We start from the raw sequence: 18,150 nt of genomic DNA on the forward strand, positions 1-18,150 counted from the left end.
AGCGCGGCGGCGGCCGAGGACCAGGCCGGGTCCCCTCCCCTCAACCTCCCGCCCTCCAACGCCCGCCCGCCCCGCCCCCGCCGGCGGCGCCCCGCCCCTCCCCCAACCGCTTAACTAGCATGGTGCGGCGGTCGCGGGCGCCGACATGGGGGAGAAGCTGGAGCTGAGGCTCAAGTCGCCCGTGGGGGCCGAGCCCGCCGTCTACCCGTGGCCGCTGCCGGTCTACGTGAGTACCGCCCCTCCTCTCCCCCTCCCCGCGGCCCCTCCTCCCGGACCCCCGCCCCTCCCGCGGCGCGCGCAGGGCCCACCGAGCAACGGAGCAACTCAATTCCAAAATCACTCCTGGGGACCCCCCGGGAATCCCCGCGACTGTTACCAACCCTTTACGGAGGTTGGGTAGCAGGGAGCCCCGGCCGAGGACAGACGCGGCCACGGGGACCCAGCGCCTCGGAGGGGCGCCCGAGCCCAGGTTGCCGTTGCTTGTGCGGGGCTGGGACTCCCGCTCTCTCCCGGCGCCCCCCGCCCCCCAGGGCGGCCGGTGAGCTTGCCTTCCTGTTTCAGGTTTTGACATTCAGGGGTTCTTTTTTTTTCTTTTCGGTAGTTTATTCTTTGAGCTGTCGATGTACCTCGCTTTATTTTTGAGGACATCCTTTCCTTCTCCCTCTCTCTAGTTGTTTTTTTTTAAATTAGGTATTTTTGTCCCCCTAATCTTGAGTGGCAGGACTGGCGGGACCTGAGTGAGTCATTCTGTCCAGTAATCTTGAGTGGGTGGGCTGGCCGGACCCTTGGAAATGAGGCATTCTGACCTCTTAATCTTGAGTGACCCTCGTAAAATGACAGGCTGAGCGGAAATTTACAAAGGCGTCTGTCCCTTGGTGAGTCCACAAATGCAGGGTGCGGGATGGGCGCCCGAACTCTCGCCCGTGGGTGGTGGTGTGGTGCGTGTTGGTGTCCCTGAGTCCACGCTTGGGCTGGGCAGCGAGCAGCTGGGAGGGAAAGGGCAGCAGGCGCCACGGGCGGGCGTTTTCGGGGCGCCCTTTCGCGCGCTGGTCTTGCGGGGGTTACGGGGCCTCCAGGGGACCCGGCGGGGAAGCCCGCGCGCCCCGCCCCTAGCGCGCGCTCGGATTGTGTCAGTTGTTGGAAACGTCGGGGCCGGAGGCGGAGTCGGAACGCGGGGACCGCCCGGGAGTCGGTGTTGGCTCCTGGCCACGGGTTCTCCGTGGTCGGAGGGTTTCGTGGTGCCCAGCCCGCCGCGCGCCGGCGCTTTGGGGTATTGCTCATCCCGCACCGGAGGCAAGGTTGAGCCTGGCTCTGGCTGTTCTGTTTGGGCAGCTCCGGTGTGTGTCCTGCGGAGGGCCTGAGCAGTGGGCAGGCGGGGGCAACGGAAACAAAGTGGAAGAACCTTCAAAACTCCAACCGTTTCACCAGCCTCCGCCTGTCTCTGCCCCTGTGGCTGGTCAGTGCGTTGTTTAAAATTTAATTGTTTCTTTATTCTAAGTGGACATGCGGTATATAATTCACTCTGTTTAAAGTCTGGTTCTAGGGGTTCTGACAGATCCATGGCAATAAGGCAGCAGAATAATGCGTTACTCCTCAGTGACTCTTCTGCTGCCCTTTTCAGCCCACCTACCTCTCACCTCCTGGTCAGCACTGACCTGGCTATCCTTACAGTTTTGCCTTTTCCGGAAAGTCAAATTAATGCATTCAGCAGCACACAGCGTTGTAATTCTGGCTGCTTCCACTCCAAAAGTCACTCCTTTTTCTTGCCGTTGTATTACAGTTTTTCAATGATCCATTCACCTGTTGGTGGCAGGACATGTGGAATGTTTCCAGTTTTGGGGGGATTATGAATAAAGCCACTCTACACATCCCTGGGCAGGTTTCTAGGTGAACCTGTTTCACCTGACTTAGGAAATGCGTGGGAGTAGGACTGGGGGACTGTGCCGAGTGTACATGTAACAGTATTTGTGAAATCAGAAACTGGTATTGTTGCGTGCGGGAAGAGTTAAACCCACTGTGACCCGGCGTCCAGGCGTCTTATACTAAGGTGAAAGTTCACCTGCAGACACCATGTTGTCCTTTTACTTGGAGCGGAGCCAGACCACAGGGATTTGTAACCTTGTGAATGAGGCCTCCTGGGCTGGGACCTGGCTTTCTAGTGGCGGGTGCTTCTGGACTCCAGAGCTTCGTTCCCTTGCTGGCCCTGGCCTCACTTGGCTTGGGACGAGGCTGTGCTGCCCGCCTGGCCAGGTGCTCTACCTGACATCAGCAGGCCCCTTCCTGGTGTGGCTGTCCCACTGCCAGGCCCCCAGTGAAATTCTCAACTAGCTGCTGGGGCCAGCAACAGCCTTACAGCTTTGCAGTGACTTGTCAACCTTCTGTGTCCCTACTGAGGAATTTTGCTTTTTCACGGGAAATGAAGGGGCTGTACTTGATAAGAGTTCCTATTCTGTGATGACTCAATGATGAATACATTAAGAAAATGGACTACTTTAGTAGCTTCACTTTTTGGAAGGTCAGATTACTCATGTGACCACACATTTGAAGTGACTGAACTTGCTTGTTCACTAATTAATTCATTCTACAAGCACATCCTGAAAATGTGCAGCGTTCCCAGGGTCACAGAGGACAGTAGACAGTGTTCTTATTCTCGAGAAACTTATCTGTGAAGGAAGGTGGGTGATGCAGAAACACAAAAGTTAGCAGCCTTAAAGTGCCCGTGTATAGGGCCAGCTGAGGTCCCAGAGGGAGGAGCTGCCTGTGGGGTATGGGTGGCTTCTTGGAGGAGGGGGCATCTGCAAGAGGAAGTGTGAACAGCCACAACTGGCCACACTCGGAAGTGTCCAGCCTCGGAAACTGACTTTTGTGCAATTGACAAACAGAAGAGGGGGCCGGTCGAGTTCTATTCCTTTAGTGACTTTTGAGTTCCCACTACCCACTTGTAGTTCACGGTGGCATCATTTCTAAAGCAGGATGATTCTTTCTTGGGCAGGAAACTAGGTCTCAACTCCAAAGGGAGTAAGTGGCATCTTGAGTTGCCTGCTGGCTGGGCAAGAGCCTATGAGGGGAGGTTGTGCGGGTCCTTTGCCAGTGACTTAGTAAGGCTGTGGGTTGGGGAGCAGTCCCAGCGTGACTGTTCCCACCCCTGGCTTCCTCCCTGGAGCCCACAGTTCTCTGATGAGTACCCTCTGAGCAGTCCTGCCCTTAACACGGGCTGTAAGTAGTAGCTGAGTGGGCGGCCTAGTCAGTCAGCCTGTGACTCAGAAGATATTTTCTGACCTGATGTCTGTGTGAGTCTGCCTAATCCTCCCTCAGGTAGAGGCAGATTAACCCTTTGGAGACTTCGTAGTGGTGAAGTAGTGGGTTTCAAAGGGGAAGAAGGCATGATCAGAAAAGTCTGGTGTTCCACGTGTGGCTGTCAGTTCGGGCATTCTGGTCCAGAGGGTGCGGCTGTCTGCTGTGCACTCTGTTCCCCGTGGGGGGAGTGGAGGGGCAGTAGCTTTGGATGTTCACCCGTGAGCCGAAGGCCCAGTCTCCCTCTGGGAGTACCACCCTTTTTTTCTTAATTAAACTTGTTTTGAGGCAATCGTGGATTCTTGTGCTACCATAAGAAGTAACACAGACACCCCGTGTTCTCTTTATCCAGTTTCTCCCAATGGTGACATTTTATACAATGAAAGAACCATATATAATTATTTTCATCTAATTCCAGAAGCTCCGTCCCTCTTAGGAGTCACCCCCAACCCCTGGCAATGATGAACCCACGTCCTGTCTGTGGACGTGCCTATTCGGGACATTTTCCGTAAGTGGAATCACACACTGTGTGTGTCCGGCTTCTCTCATGAGCACCGTGTGTTCAGGGTCTAGCCACGTTGTAGCGAGTGTCAGTGCCTCCCTCCTTTTCACAGCTAAGAAATATTCCCCTATAAGGACAGACCAGGTTGTGGGGTCTTGAGGCCCTGTTGAGGCATTCATCTGGCCTTCATCCTGGGGGTGAAGGTGACCCCAAATGAATTGGTGTGGCGATAATAATGATCCCTTGATGGAGGTAGAAACAGCTGGAATTCCCAGGGGCACAGCAGGTATTGGCTTTCTAGTGTCTGTACCCGCCACTTGGTGGCAGGGCCTCCTGGGTGGATCGTCCAGTCAGAGGAGCCCCATCCCTGTGCTGTCTCCCTTCCCATCACACTCTTGGCCTTGACCTTGGGCTGGAATGATCTGTGGCAATAAACTGTTTTACCTGATGAGGGCAAGAAAAGTTTTGGGGATGAACCTTTGATCATATGTCCCACGGTCCCACCTATGTCACTTCACAATGGCCGCTCGTGAGACCTCCAGCATCAGGTCGCTCGGCACTTGTAGAGGGGCTCCCTGGGGGCCAGACATCTCGGATTGTTACTGATTGGCTAGTTTTTATTAAAGCAACTGAAGTTTTCTTGTCAAGGCACCTTTGGTCTTAGCTCTGCCCCTGGGGCTACAGGTGGCACCCGTCCTCTTGTGGAGATCTAATTCCCCTTTTTCCACACTGCCCCTTCCTGTGAAAGATGGCTGCCCAGAGCAGGGGCGTCCCATGTCTGGTCCCAAACCTACAAATGTTCTGTCAGTGCCTGGGGTGGCGTGAAGTACATGAGGTGACCAACTGGTGGGGCTAGCACGAGCCATTAGTGTGATTTCGGCATTTCTAGTAGCTGCATTAAAAGGGTCTAAAGAAGGTGGGAGAAGTTTTCCTAAGACATTTTATGTATGATCAAAATACTATCATTTCAACATGTAATTAAAAAATTATGAACGGGGGTTTAACTTTCTTTGGTGTGTGTCCTAAGTTGGAAATCGGTGTGTTTTGCACTCAAAGCACAGTTTGGTCCAGGCCAGTCGCATATCCAGAGTCCCATAGCCCCAGGTGGCCTGTGGCTGCCTGGAGACTACATGCCTCTAGTCCCCTCTTCCTCGCGGGGGCTTCTTCCTCTGGACCCCCTGGTTGTTGCAGGATTGTGGGACTGTGTTTGCTCCGTGGATGCCACCACCCGAGTGAGGCTCAGAGCCCCAGCTGCCTGCTTGCTCCATGAGGTGGGCGTTCATGAAAACTGGAGGTGCTGGGACGGCCTTGGGTGGGGCTACCTTGTCTGAGGCGTTGGGAGCCGTGCTTCTGCAGGTCTCGCAGGCAGAGTGTGTGTGGAGGCAGTTTTCTCCTCCGACCAGCCTTGTTTGTTGCGTGACCTGTGCAGGTCAGAGTGGGCGCTGAGAAGCAGTGGCTGGGGCAGCGTGGCCCTGCAAGGAGAGGTGCCATAGGGGTGGTGGCAGGAGCTGAGCCTTCCATTCTGGTGAGGCACTGCTGGCCCTTCTCTCAGCTCTGTCTTCTGTCTGAGCAGCAGGAGGAAGCATGGGTGAGGGCTAGACCAGCCCAGGGCTAGACAGCGACGACTCGGACCCTCCTCCCCGCAGCCGCCCGTTTCTGTCCCCTTTGCAACGTGACATTATTGTGGGGGCCATGTAAGCATAGTTCTTAAAACTGGTGAGCTCAGAAGCAGTGAGTGGGTGAACTTGACTTTTTCTGCAGCTTCTGGGAGTGCGTTCACTGCAGTCGATTGTCTTGCCTCGCTGTCCCTTCTGTCCCGGGCTGCCCCATCCGGGACAGCAGGCTGAGAGCCTTGGAGTCTGTTACTGTGTGGACATGGGCGCTGTGAGCCGGGATTGTCTCCACCGGGCATATCTCTCCTCAGGTGGGTATGTGACAGCAGAGGTCTGGCAGAAGGACCAGGACAAACAGGAGGGCTTTGCAGCACAGGCACGTCCCCATAGGGTCCAGTGTACGGATGACGGAGCCATGCGCAGGGTCTGTGTGACCCATTTGAGGTCCTGTTTCTAGAAGCAGCATTGTTGGATTCAAACTCCAGCCCGTCCTGCCTGCAAAGCCTCCTTGCGGAAGGGCCGCGCTCGGTCAGTGTGCTGTCTTAGAACTTGCTGTCTTGAATTTGCCGACATGTGTCTTCCTCTTGTCCCTTGCTCCACAAATCTGCTTCTTCTCTGGTCGCCGTCGGCCCGTATGACCCACCATCTTTGCTCGGGTGCCGCAGCAGCCAGGCCTCTCATCCCACACACTTGAACCCTAACTGACCCGATGTCCCAGCAGTACCTGCTCTCTGCCCAACCCTCTCCTGTACTGCCGTCTTCCAGTTGGTTTTTGCTCTTTACTTATTTGGACATGAAGCCTCTGTTTTTTGGTTCCTGCTTATTTTGAACTAGTTAAGGTGCTGTTGTGATCCCTACTTGAATTGGCCATATAAAGAATAAACCACAGGGTGGATGGGTGGCTCAGTTGGTTAGAGCACAACCTCTGGGCAACGGGGCTGCCGGATCGATTCCCAAATGGGCCAGGGAGCTGCGCCCTCCGAAACTGGAATGAAGTCAATGAGCTGCCGCTCAGCTCCCTGGTGGCCAGATGGCTCAGTTACTTGGAGCGTGGGCTCTCAACCACAAGGTTGCTGGTTCGACTCCTCGACTCCTGCAAGGGACGGTGGGCTGTGCCCCCTGCAACTAGCAAGGGCAACTGGACCTGGAGCTGAGCTGCGCCCTCCACAACTAAGACTGAAAGGACAACAACTTGACTCGGAAAAGTCCTAGAGGTACACACCGTTCCCCAATAAAGTCCTGTTCCTCTTCCCCAATAAAATCTAAAAAAAAAAAAAAAGAAGAAGAAGAAGAATAAACCATAAACTAATTGCTTATGTTCCCATCTGAGTAGCAGAGGGCCTCAGGCCCAGCAAAGGTGCTTAGCCTAATCCATGATCCTGTAGCTCCGCTCTGGGGTGCCCACATTCTTGGGGGTGGGGGACAGGGCGCAAGGTGCAGGCTGGTGAAGATGAGGGCCCTGGGGAGCAGGTACCTATGGGCGGGCCTCGGGATCTTCTGGGCGCCCATTGAGTTTGCACCACCTCCTGTTTGCTCGTCCAGCCAGGTCTGCCCACCAAACCCCTGCCGTTAAAACACTAGAGAAGCCGGCTGCCATGAGCCGTCACCCCACCTTTAACATCTTGTCTCCCCCCTTTGTCATTTTCACTCTTTAAAGCTGTTCACACATCACATTTCCTGTCTACTATGATTCCCACGTCACAGCGTCCATCTGCCCCTGTGCTTGTCCCAGCCAGCTGGTCCCACTGCGTCCATGTACCGCCCATGAGTGGGCCTCTTGCCCAATGGCCTCTCATGTGACAGCCAGTGATGGCCCATTCTAAGTCCATGTGGTCTGCACCAGGAACCATTTTGTTTGACTTGCTTTAGCTGTGGGGACCGTATGTGACAGAATCATCCCGACCCCAAGGCTCCAGAGTTGAGTGGAGCCACCAGGAAAGAAGGCAGTGCCCACGAGATCGGAGAGCAGGCGCCCTCCCTGCGGCCACTAGGGAGCCAGAGAGGCTGGTCGGAATGGTCCCAGTTGTCCCCACTTCCCCAAGAACTAAGGGAGCCGTTTCTGTCAGCTGCCAGCATGAGCTTCTGCCCATCAGAGTGAGTCCCTGGGAACTTGGTAGGAAACGCACGTTCTGGGCCCCAGACCTGCTCACGTGGTACTCAGAGCGGGCGCAGGCGTCAGCTGTCACGAGCCCTGCGGGGATGCTGATGCTCGTCACTGTTAAGACTCTGCCTCGTAGGACCCTGGGGTCCTGCCCTCCCAATGTGAGTGACCTCGCAGGGCCCATGGCAGGCCTCGCATGTCATTTTCTTGTTGCCAGTGGCAGTGAAGAGAGGGGAGCTGACAGTGGATTTGCTGCAGTGGTGCATCTGCAGTGCCCACTGTGGGCTCCATTGGCTCCTGTGTCTGCCTCTCCCTCCCCTTGTACACTGAGCACACACACGCCTGAAGTCTCGTGGCCTCAGCATGAATTGGGTATAAGTGCTCAGAACAGGGACTCGTGTCCGTGCAGGGCGTCTAAGAGCCTCCTGTCCACACTCCTCAGAGGAGATGGGGGACAAGCTGGTTTGTCCTCCTGGTGATGGAGAAAGCCAGGCACCTGTTGAGATGAGAGCCAGGCTCCCCACCCCACCTCCCTCCCTCTGTGTGTGCCCCCTCTGCATGCCGCCTCCCTGAATACATGAGGGGCAGCGTCTAGAACAAGCCATGGGCCTCACACCCGCATCTGAGTTGGGAAGGCGCATGGTACCAGAGGGCACAGTTTGGTGTCATCTCAGGGCATGACGACTGCCTCCTGTGCAGTGTGTAGTTTAAGGTGGAACAGTTGCACTTAGCTGGGGACATTGTCACATGATCCCCAAAGTAGGGGACCTGGTGAAGTCTGGGTACCCACCACCCTGCTTTCCCAGCTTCCAGGGTTCCGTCAGATGGAGCTTGGGTCAGTTTGGATGCAACCAACAGGTCTTCCTGCTGTGGGTCAGTGCGGGGCAGGAGCCGCGGACTGGGAAGGAGGCGGTGTGGGGGTACCCTGTGCAAAGGGGCGAGGGCTGGGCCCTAAATCCAGGGTTAGCTAAAGTACTGAAACCACCCAGTCTGAACTTTCCTGGTCTGTTTCTGGAGTCTCTCTTGCAAAGGCCTGTAGAGCAGTAGGAAGCTACGGCCAAGAGGTGATGAGAGCTTCTGACTCATTGATGGTGACCAGGCTTCTTAAGTTGCACCTCTCAGGACTGTGGCTGGAAACTGGCCAGTCCCTGGAAAGATCACTCTGACACCTCAGAAGGCACAGTTGTCAGCTTCTTTGTCCCTTCGTTGTGGTTTTTAAGCTGGGAAAGCACAAGTTCTTCCCATCACAGATGAGACCAAAGTCTAGACACCTGAGCCTTTCCAGGTCTGCATGCTTTGGGCCAAGAAAGTTACTGCAGCTGAGGGCCTGCAGGGGCCTGGTGGTGGCTGTGGCCTGGGGGCCTTGGCCACCAGCAGCCAGCGTGGGGGGCATGCAGCTGCGTGGCACTCTTTGGCGATTGTGAATCACGCTGCTGTGTATGGACGAGTTTGTGTGCGGATGTATATTCTCGTCTTGCCCCCACCTTGGCTAAATAATAGTTCTGTTAGTATTTGCTAATTGATCCTTAGAAAATTGGAAGACATTGTTAAGAACACTAGAAGGCTGGTTTTTCCTTTGCGTTAAAAAATAAGGCTTTGCACAAAAGGCCACACCGTGTCTGATCCCATTTACATGAACTGTCCAGTACAGGCAAATCTACAGACGGGAAGTGGGTTAGTGGTTGCCTGGGACTGGGGAGGGGAATGGGGAGTGACAGCTGATGGGGGCAGGGCTTCTTTTTGGGGTGATGGAACATTTTGGAATTAGTGCAGTGGTTGCACAACTCTGAAAGTACTAAAACCCACTGACTTGTGTACCTGAAACAGGTGAGCTCCCTTCTATCTGAATTCTATCTCAATAGAGCTGTTATTTAAAAGTGAGGCTTAGGATGCAAGGATGTGTAAAGAGTTGTTTTCATACTGTTTTGAGCGCTGGAACACGCGAGGCACTGTTCCAGACCCCTGCCCGCGCAGACACTTTCCTTCTGCGTAAAGGGTAGAAATGGTGGCCTAAGCGAGAGCGTCTTCACTGTCACCCAGCAGCTATTATTGGTGGGCCTGTCCCCCCAAGCCCTTCCTCTTCACTCACCCGCTGCTGTCACCGTTGTGCAACCCTCCCCTGCAGAGTCAGCGGGTGTGTCCTAATCCTGGTTTCTGTGAGGTTTGGGTTAGCTCGCTGTCTGCAGCGACCCCAAAGGCCTGGAGCAGCCCCTGAGCTTCCCTTTAAGAAGAAGCCACACAGTGGGCACTGTGCTGGCCCGGCAGTGTGATCAGCCATGGAGGTGGGACGTCGCTGCGTCCACAGGAGGACAGCCACGTGCTCTCCTGGTGGTTGTTACTGGTGTTTGCCATTTTATAGATGAGAAAACGGAGGCCCGAGAGGTTCATAACGCAAAGCCAGGCCTGTGGCATCCAGGTCGCGGGAGTGCTGGGAAGTGCCAGTAGACATCAGCGGGTTGGGGAGAGGAGGGCGGGGCATAGACTCCACCCAGCCCCTTCCCCACTGCCCGCTGGCGAAGGAGCTCTGGGAACAGGCCCTCCCGAGACTAGCATGTCCCACGTGGGCAGGCCTCTCAGGATGGCACCCCAGTGCCACGGCGGGGCTCATTGGGCGGTTTGGGGGGGGTTAAGAGCTCTGGAGGTCAAGAAATGCAGCGATGGAAAGGCCCAGGGGCTGCAGTGCCTGCCTCCTCTGGTCTCAGGGCCCTGACATGGCCAGCCCACCATCACTGGGTCTGCTCGGTCTCTAAACTCTGTCCCTTTGTCTTTCAGGACAAACACCATGATGCTGCTCATGAGATCATTGAGACCATCCGGTGAGTGCGGCGCAGCCCATCCCTAGTCTTCCGAGCTCCCCCAGCCCAGTCCCTCCTGTGCTCCGTGTCTGCCTCTCAGGAAGGCTCGAGAAGTGGTGTGAGAGTGTGGCCAGCAAAGCCCAGGCCATCTGGTTGTGGCCTGGACGAAGTTCTCCGAGCTTGGCTTCCCTTGAAAGGGGACGGACACCTGAGCTGGCAGGATTCGCAGGGAACCCCCTCTTCCCCTTGTGTTACTCTCTCCTCCACACGTCTGTCTCCCTGTGGGAGTTAGTACTAATTCAGCGGTGGCCCCTGGGTGGGCTGGTCTCCCTCTGCCTGTCTGCGCCTGTCCTGAGTGTGTGGGACCAGTGCAGGGTGTCAGCTGACGACCTGACTGAGCAGGAGGTGGGTGCCCTCCGCTCTGACTAGCGGCCTCCTCCCTGCGCTGGATGAAGGGTCTGGATCAGCCTCAAGCGCTAACAGAGGCTGCTGTTCACATGTTCTGTGGTGGGAAAACCTGTTCTCAGTTCCTGCGGTGAACCTGCGTGTGTGCGGGACCCTGGCATGTAGCTGTGTCGACTTTTAAAATCCTTGACCACGTAGCCACCACGTGGGCCACACGCCATGACATGCACACGAGCCTGCAACGGCTGGTGGCAGGGCCAGGCTGTGGTTCCTGTGAAGGAGGCAGGACAGGCGTCGTCACGCTGCCACCTGGGACTGGTGACCTCACGCAGCCCTGCAGCTCCCCAGGCTGCGGTGCTTTGCTCCTGGGACTGAGCAGGGCTTCCTCGCAGGTTGTTTTGAGGATTAAGTGGGATGCCTGTGTGTGACTTGCAGGGTGGGCCTGACCTGGTGTGAGTTTGAGATTGGGGATCTAGGGTCCAGAAACTGTTCAGTTGGTGGAGCAGCATTACCCGTTGCTGAGTTTGATTTGTTTGATTTTAGAGGCTGCTGGTAGCTTGTGGGGGTGTCGTGGTGAAGAGGCAGGGCTCTGAGCAGGTAGCCTGGTTCTCACCCGCGCCCCGCGTGTGTTCCATGGCGGTCAGCCTCTCCACAGGGTTTCCTCTGCGAAGTGGGGTGCTTCCTTTCTTTTCTACTTTTTATAATGGAGAATTTCCAATATGCATAAAGCTACTCGAGGGTGTCATGAGCCCACAGAGCCGTCACCCAGCCCAAAAGTCACCAGCTGGTGGCTGCTCCTGCTTCATCTGTGCCCTCTCCATGTTCCTCTTGGCCATGTCAGCACTTTTTAAAGTGCAGCCGGGGTCCAGAACTGCACGCGTGTGAAGTGCGGTCTGTGCGGCGTGGCCATGCGCCTGCCCACACAGCACTGCGACAACAGACCCCTCCCCCTGCTGCTGCATGGCCCCTGTGCTCCCGTCCACCAGCTGCCCGGCTGCCTCTGACCTGCTCCCTGGTACTGCGGTCATTGCATTTCTTAGAACTGTCCCCACGTTGCATCTACAGCTGTGCTGACACATGGCATTGAGGGTCCTGTTGTGTGTGCCCGTGGTTTCCTTCTTATCACTCAGGTGTGTGTTGCTATAGGAGGGACCACAGCTCCTTCTCCCGTCGGCCTGGTGATGGACGTGTTTGGGCTGTTTTCCACTTCTGGCCGCCCGCTGGGGTCCTTCCGGTTTGTCCTGAATCCCTCTGACTTGCCCCCGTCTGTTTGGAGCACAAGCTCACTTTCTGGAACCACAGGGTGCTCCACAGTCATCTTGATTTCCCACAGCCACTTCTCCAGGGAGCTCTGTCAAGAACAGAGCTGCTTCTTGAGCCGGGGCTGTGAGAATCCCTGCCCGCTCTGGGGGCCAGTGCGGCGGGTGCCTGGGAGGTGTCATGGCGCAGCTGCTTGTGGTTGGCACGGCACCTCACCGAGTGGGAGTTCCTAACTCACTTCACTCTTTGATGGTTAGGTGCCTGGGTCGCGTCCAGGAAATCTTTTCCTCCCTGAGTCGCAAAGATACTCTCTTTTGTTTTCTTCACGAAGCTCTGTGGTTTTAGCTTTTACGTTCAGGTTTCAGATCAATTGTGAATTAATTTTGGTTTATGTCAAATAGGGGTTTATGATTATGGGGGGTCAAGATTTTTTTTTTTTTCCCATCCGATACTCATCCGTTCCAGCCTCATTTGTTGAAAAGACTCCTTTCCCCATCAAGTTGCCTTGGTGCTTTTGTCAAAAATCAGTTGTTTAAATATCCCTCTCTCTCTGGACCTATTTGTTTACCGCTACCCAGTACCATCCTCTCCTGGTTACTGCAAATTCACAGTAAGTCCTCAAAGAAGGAAGGACAAGTCTTGCAACCCTGTTGTTATTTTAAAAGACTGTTGTGGTGGTTCCAGACTCTCTGCCTTTGTATGACAATTTTAGAACCAGCTTGTCTGTTTCTCTAAAAAAGCCTATTGGGCCTTTCATAGGGAAGATTGTGCGGTTCAGTTTGAGGAGAAGGTTTAACCTTGAACCTTGTATCCCGTGAACAGAGCCTGCTTGTTCATATTGTCTTTAATTTTCTCAGCAGTGTTTTATAGTTTTCAACACAGAGGTCTTACAAATTTCTCATTAAAATGAACCCTAAGGACTTATGTTTTAACGCTATTTTAAGTAGCATTTAAAATTTTTCTTTTTTTAATTCTTTGTTGCGGTTATATGCAATTATAGCTCATTTTTGCATGTTGACCTGTGCCCTGCCACCTTGCTGAATGCACATCTCCAGTTCTAGAAGCTTCCTGTAAATTCCTTATGGTAGACTGCACTGAGCTGTGTCTGTGAATGGGGACGGTTTGCCTCTCCCTTTCCAGTGAACATGGCCCATTCCTTCCTCTGCCATGTGCACTGGCCGGGACCTCTGTCTCCAACAGTGTTGAAGGGACGTGGGGCCCACAGGCATCCTCACCGGTTCCCTCCCTCTGGAGGTGCTCATTCGAAGTAAAGGGGTTTATTCTATAAGCAAAGGAAGAGAGCGCAAATGCAGCCCAGGGAGTGACTCAGGGACCGTGGGATCTGGGGAGCACAGGGGAGGTGACACATGGACTGCCTCGCTGGCCCTGGTGACTGTGAGTTTGGGTGGGGCACCCAGACCCCTGAGGTGGGAGTGTGGTCTGGTGGGGGTGAGGCCCAGGGTTGGGGGGGGGACGCGGAAGCAAACTGCTAGGTGGATTCAGCAGCTGTTATGAGAAGTAACGCTTCCTGCAGGGTGAGGGAGTCTTTTTTTTTTTTTTTTTTTTTAATTTTATTAGTTTCAGGTGCACAAGACAAAGCAAAACTTAGACGTTTATCATTTATATCCCTCACACTATGTGAGCCCCCCTCCCCCCATCCACTATCCCTCTGACATCGCGCAGAGAGGGTGAGGGAGTCTTGATAGATGACACAGGGACCCAGGGATGGAGAGCCATTCCTCCCTCCTGTGAGGTCTCCTGTGCCCTTTGGCGGAGCCCAGCATGGAGCCCTCAGGCAAAGCAGAGGAACATGGGTTTCTGGCTAAGGGACAGCAGCTCCACACCTGGCCCAGCTCCCTTTATTGGGGTGAAGACAGCTCTCCCCATTACTACTTTCCTGGGTTTCATCATGAGTAGGGATTGAATTTTGTCATGTGCACTCCTGCATCTGTTGAGATGAGTGTATTATTTTTTTTCTCCTTTATTCTATTAATGAGGTGAATTGCAGTGATGAATATTTTTTTAGTGTTAAACAGCTCTTCATTCCTGGGATAAACCCCACTTAATTGAGGTGTGTTGCTGAATTTGTTCGACTGATATTTTTGAAGGATTTTTGTATCTGAGCACAAGGAGTACTGGTCTGCAGATTTCCTTCCTCTCATGTCTTTACAAGGCTTTGTCTTTCTCTGGTTTTGGAATCAGAGTAACGTTGGCCTCATAAAACTGGAAACATTTTGGTGAGATTGACGAACTCTGATAGGGTTCACCAGTGAAGCCATCTGGGCCTGACATGTTCCCCGTGGGAAGGGATTGGATTAGGAAATCACGTTCTTTGACAGGGAGAGGGCTGTTTGTTCCCCAGTCAGTTTTGGTAATTGGTGTCTTTCAAGGAATTTGCTCACTTCATCTAAGTTGTTGAATGCTTTGGCTCGCCGTTTTCATCTTTTGCCTTTTATTCCGTGTATGCTGTGTAGTGATGACTCTGCCTTCATGGTTTTTACAAGATTATATCAGGATCCAATGAGCGTTATGCCTTGGGATTAGCTGATGTAGTTTTCTGCCTCTTTTAATCTGTAGGTTCTCCTCCAATCTCCTTTTTTCTTGCCATGTGTCTGTTGAAGAAGTCCCATTGTCACGGGCTAGATAATTCTTCAATAATAGTTCTCTTTTGTTTCTGGTTGATATGTTACTTTTCAGCCTCTCCGGCTTGAGCTGGCTGAGTTCCTCCACCCGGTGACATGTAAATCCACGCAGTCCCTAAGCCAACGTTGTTTGAACTTGAAGCTACATAAAATTTGTGTAATTCACAACGATTTGAAGCAGCGCCTCCCTTCTCTTTCACATTGTGATTTGGGTAATGAGGATGTTTTCGTTCTATATTTGGGAGTAAACAGTGTTTAAGAAAGTTGAGAGTGAAACATTGAGCCTGAATAATCATCTCCACTGTCGTTTCTGCTTTTGGATTTCAGATGGGTCTGCGAGGAAATCCCAGACCTCAAGCTCGCTATGGAGAATTACGTCCTGATCGACTACGACACCAAAAGGTAAGCGGGCTTCTGCCTGAGCTGCCTCCCCACCTGCTGGGGACAGGCTCAGTGCCGGCGAGGGCAGCCTGCAAGTAGTTCTTCGGTGCTGCAAGCTGGTCTGAAATTTCCTTTCAGAGTTGGCTGTAGCCTCCGTGCAGTTATTTTGGTAGGAAATGGTTTATCAAATATTGGCAGAGGTTGTCAGAGTGAGGACCTAATTGAGAACGCCTCATTGTGGAAACTAGAGTTGGTCTGTGTGAAATGACCCGACTTAGTAGTCACAGTTTTTGCAGCAGGCGACTCCAGCAGCCAGCCTCCCTGCCCCCACGCCCCCACCCCGGGGAACCCGCGGGCCTGGCTCACCGAGCCCCAGGCCCTGCCAGCCCTGGTCCCGGTCACACTGTGTGCCCAGCCCTTTGGCTGAGTCCAGCAGTTTCCTGCAGACACATCCTGATCTCGGAGGAGTCCTGTGGGTGGAGATGGGCGAGGCCATCTCTGGAATGCCTGCCTGGAATTTTTTTGTTTTTCTTTGAGAAGAAAGGACAACATTCCAGGCTCGTGCCTGTTTTAGCTCTTGGCAGGCTTGGAATTGGCACTGCATTCTCCCTGAAAGCGGTGGTGTTGTCTGTGGGCACAGGGAGCCACTCTTGACAAAGAACATGACCCGGAGGAGCCCAGAAGCTCCCCGCACAGGACCCGGCACCCAGGCATTCCTGACTTGATGTCCATTTTGGGTTTGGGGGCTTTGGTCCGCAGGTCAGCATGTCCCACCTCAGTCAGCCCCTGATCCTGTCCCCTTCGCCTCCCGCCTTCCTCCCCACGTAATAATCGTTACCTGTTGTAGAAAGCAGGGGACCGTGCTTTCCTTGTCCAGGACACCACATGCTGAGGACCTCGCGACAAAGTCCTCTTGCCCCCAGGTGAGGGTGCATGTGTCACGTGGTCAGTGAAGCGCACCTTTAGTACCAGGTGGTTGCTGCATGTGGGGCTTCCAGCAGCCGCAGGTTTTAGAGGCACTTTTGCTACAAATCGCTGCAGTGGGTGTTTGGTGTTGTTCCCTCCATGTTTACGTCAGCTTAGAAAAGACTGGAAGGATGAGAGAGGCTGGGAGAAGGCAGCGGGGTCAGTCTGATGGCATCCTCCAAGGGACCGGTGTGACCTCAGGGTCAGACCTGCAGTGGAGACCATTTCTCTCTCAAACAAGGGGACAGCAGGGCCAGCCCGGGAGCTGAGCTCGGTCTGTCAGTACGGAACCCCGTTCGGGGCCAGGGTGCAAGGACCCTCGTTGCCTGGGTGCTCTGAGCTCCCGCCTTGCTCAGTCCTGCAGGACAACACCTCCCAGGGCTGGTGGGTGGCTATGAGTGTCACTGTGGCTGGGTTGGAGGGTCAACGTAAAAGTGGTAGCACAGGAAATAAAATGCAGAATAGTGACTAGTGCAGTGGCTTTTCTCTGTGGCCTCAGGAAACTCTGACTCATCCTCCCGTCTGCACAGTGGATACGTGGGGCCTGACAGCAGGGAGGGCCTGTGTCCCCTGTGAGCCTGCAGCCCCCTTGCACCCCTCATCACCTCCCCCAGTCTATGTATGCAGTTAGTCCTCTAGAACGTGCTGGCCTTGTTTCTCCTGGGTTTCTGATTTGTCACATCAACCTTCTCATGTTGTTTCTGGTCACCGTCACTGTCCTTTGTGAGAACTCAACAGGCTTTGGTGGTGGCTGCTCCTTGAACTCTAGCTTTTTCAACTGCACCTGCCATCCAAGGAAGTTGCGACCTTGTCAGGTGGGCGCTGGTCTTAGTTGAACGCATTACTTCCGTTAGAAGGGACAGTGCCTGTAAACTCAGTAAACTGGGGCAGGAGCGAGGATGCGGGTGAGGATGGGGCCATGTCCTGTTATCCAGCCAGTGTCACCGAGCATGTCCCAGGGAGGAAGCACCTTCCTGCTGTGCGTGTAGGTGGTGTAGACAGAGGCCCCATGGATACGCCCTGGGCACAGTACAGACACCTGGTGCCCGTCACCCTCCAGCACTGTGGACATTCAGGCCGGGTCACTCTCTGGGGACTGTCCTGGGCACTGGGGTGCTAAGCAGCCTTCCTGACCCCCACTCACTGATGCCAGGAGCACCGCCAATTGTGACAACACTGATGCCCCTAGACATGCCTAATGTCCCCTGGGGGCAGGCTCACCCTAGCTGAGAACCTCTGGGTTAGGAGACTCGTTCAAAAGTAACAGCTGAAATAAAATGGATCATGTTTGGAAGAATGTAGTTTCGTTGAAAAACTCCGCACTCTTTCATTAGGTGTCTAACACATGCTGCTTGTATCTTTGAAAGTCTCGGAAACTTGTAAAAAGATTAAGCAAACAGAAGGAACGCCCGCGTGAAGCGGGACGTGCTCCCCGTCCTTTCCTCAGAGTCGGTGTTGCGCATGGCCCAGCAGTGCCAGGTGCCCTTGCTGCCTACAGGTGCCCTCGGTGGAGTCAGGCTGCTGCGCAAGCCTGCAGCAGCAGCCAGGGGAGGGAAGGCCTGTGAGCCCCCCTGGCTTGGTGGGGAGTAAGGGCCTGTTCGGGGTCCTGCCCACCTGGGGCACTCCAGGAATGGCTGTGCGAGCCCCTTTTCTGACCTAAGGCCTGCTGGACACACCGTGACCCTCAGCTTTGGTGTGTGAGCACACGGTGCAGCCTCATCACCATGACCACCTCGGCCCAAAACTCCTGGCCCAGCCTCGTGCCCATGTGGGGTGCTCCATGGAGCCCTGTGGTCTCTGCCCTCTCCCTCGGTGGGAGCGGCTCCGCCCGACCCCATGCTGCCTGTCCATGTGCCATCCCCTCCCGGTGGCCTGTTCTGAGCTTGGCAGTGACCAGAGCCTTCCCTTTGCCTTTTTCAGCTTCGAAAGCATGCAGAGGCTTTGTGACAAGTACAACCGGGCCATTGACAGCATTCACCAGCTGGTAGGTGCCTTGTCCTCCCCTCAGGCCTGTCTCCTCATCTGGGCAGTGCACTGTGGTTCCGGACCCCCCCCCCCCCCAACATTCACGTCACCTGAGCCCAGGGCGGCAAGGCCGAGGGGCACCACCCACCCCACATCCCATTTCTTCTCCTGGACAGATTTTCAGGATGGTGGCCGTTCTGAGTCTGGGGTGGGCGGGGCATTGTCT

At 54.5% G+C, this 18,150-nt stretch overlaps 1 protein-coding gene across 7 annotated transcripts in view; it reads left to right on the forward strand.

The window, feature by feature from the left end:
- The first annotated feature begins 87 nt into the window (after positions 1 to 87).
- DOT1L (DOT1 like histone lysine methyltransferase) overlaps positions 88 to 18,150 on the forward strand; it is a 54,273-nt gene continuing 36,210 nt past the window's right edge. For 3 of the 7 annotated variants that reach the window (XM_088792209.1, XM_074337497.2, XM_074337499.2), the window contains exons 1-4: positions 88 to 226; positions 10,283 to 10,326; positions 14,940 to 15,014; positions 17,880 to 17,943. In XM_088792209.1, the coding sequence (XP_088648335.1) occupies positions 146 to 226; positions 10,283 to 10,326; positions 14,940 to 15,014; positions 17,880 to 17,943 (264 nt within the window). In that variant the 5' untranslated portion in view covers positions 88 to 145. Of the gene's footprint in view, positions 227 to 308; positions 876 to 2,211; positions 5,721 to 5,763; positions 6,624 to 10,282; positions 10,327 to 14,673; positions 14,825 to 14,939; positions 15,015 to 17,879; positions 17,944 to 18,150 lie in introns of those variants that run through there. The other 4 variants (XM_088792211.1, XM_088792212.1, XM_088792210.1 and 1 more) reach the window with 4 other exon arrangements.

This window comes from Rhinolophus sinicus, chromosome 15 (assembly GCF_057876585.1).
Source record: "Rhinolophus sinicus isolate RSI-liver-muscle chromosome 15, RSI-T2T, whole genome shotgun sequence".
Taxonomy (NCBI): Eukaryota; Metazoa; Chordata; class Mammalia; order Chiroptera; family Rhinolophidae; genus Rhinolophus; species Rhinolophus sinicus.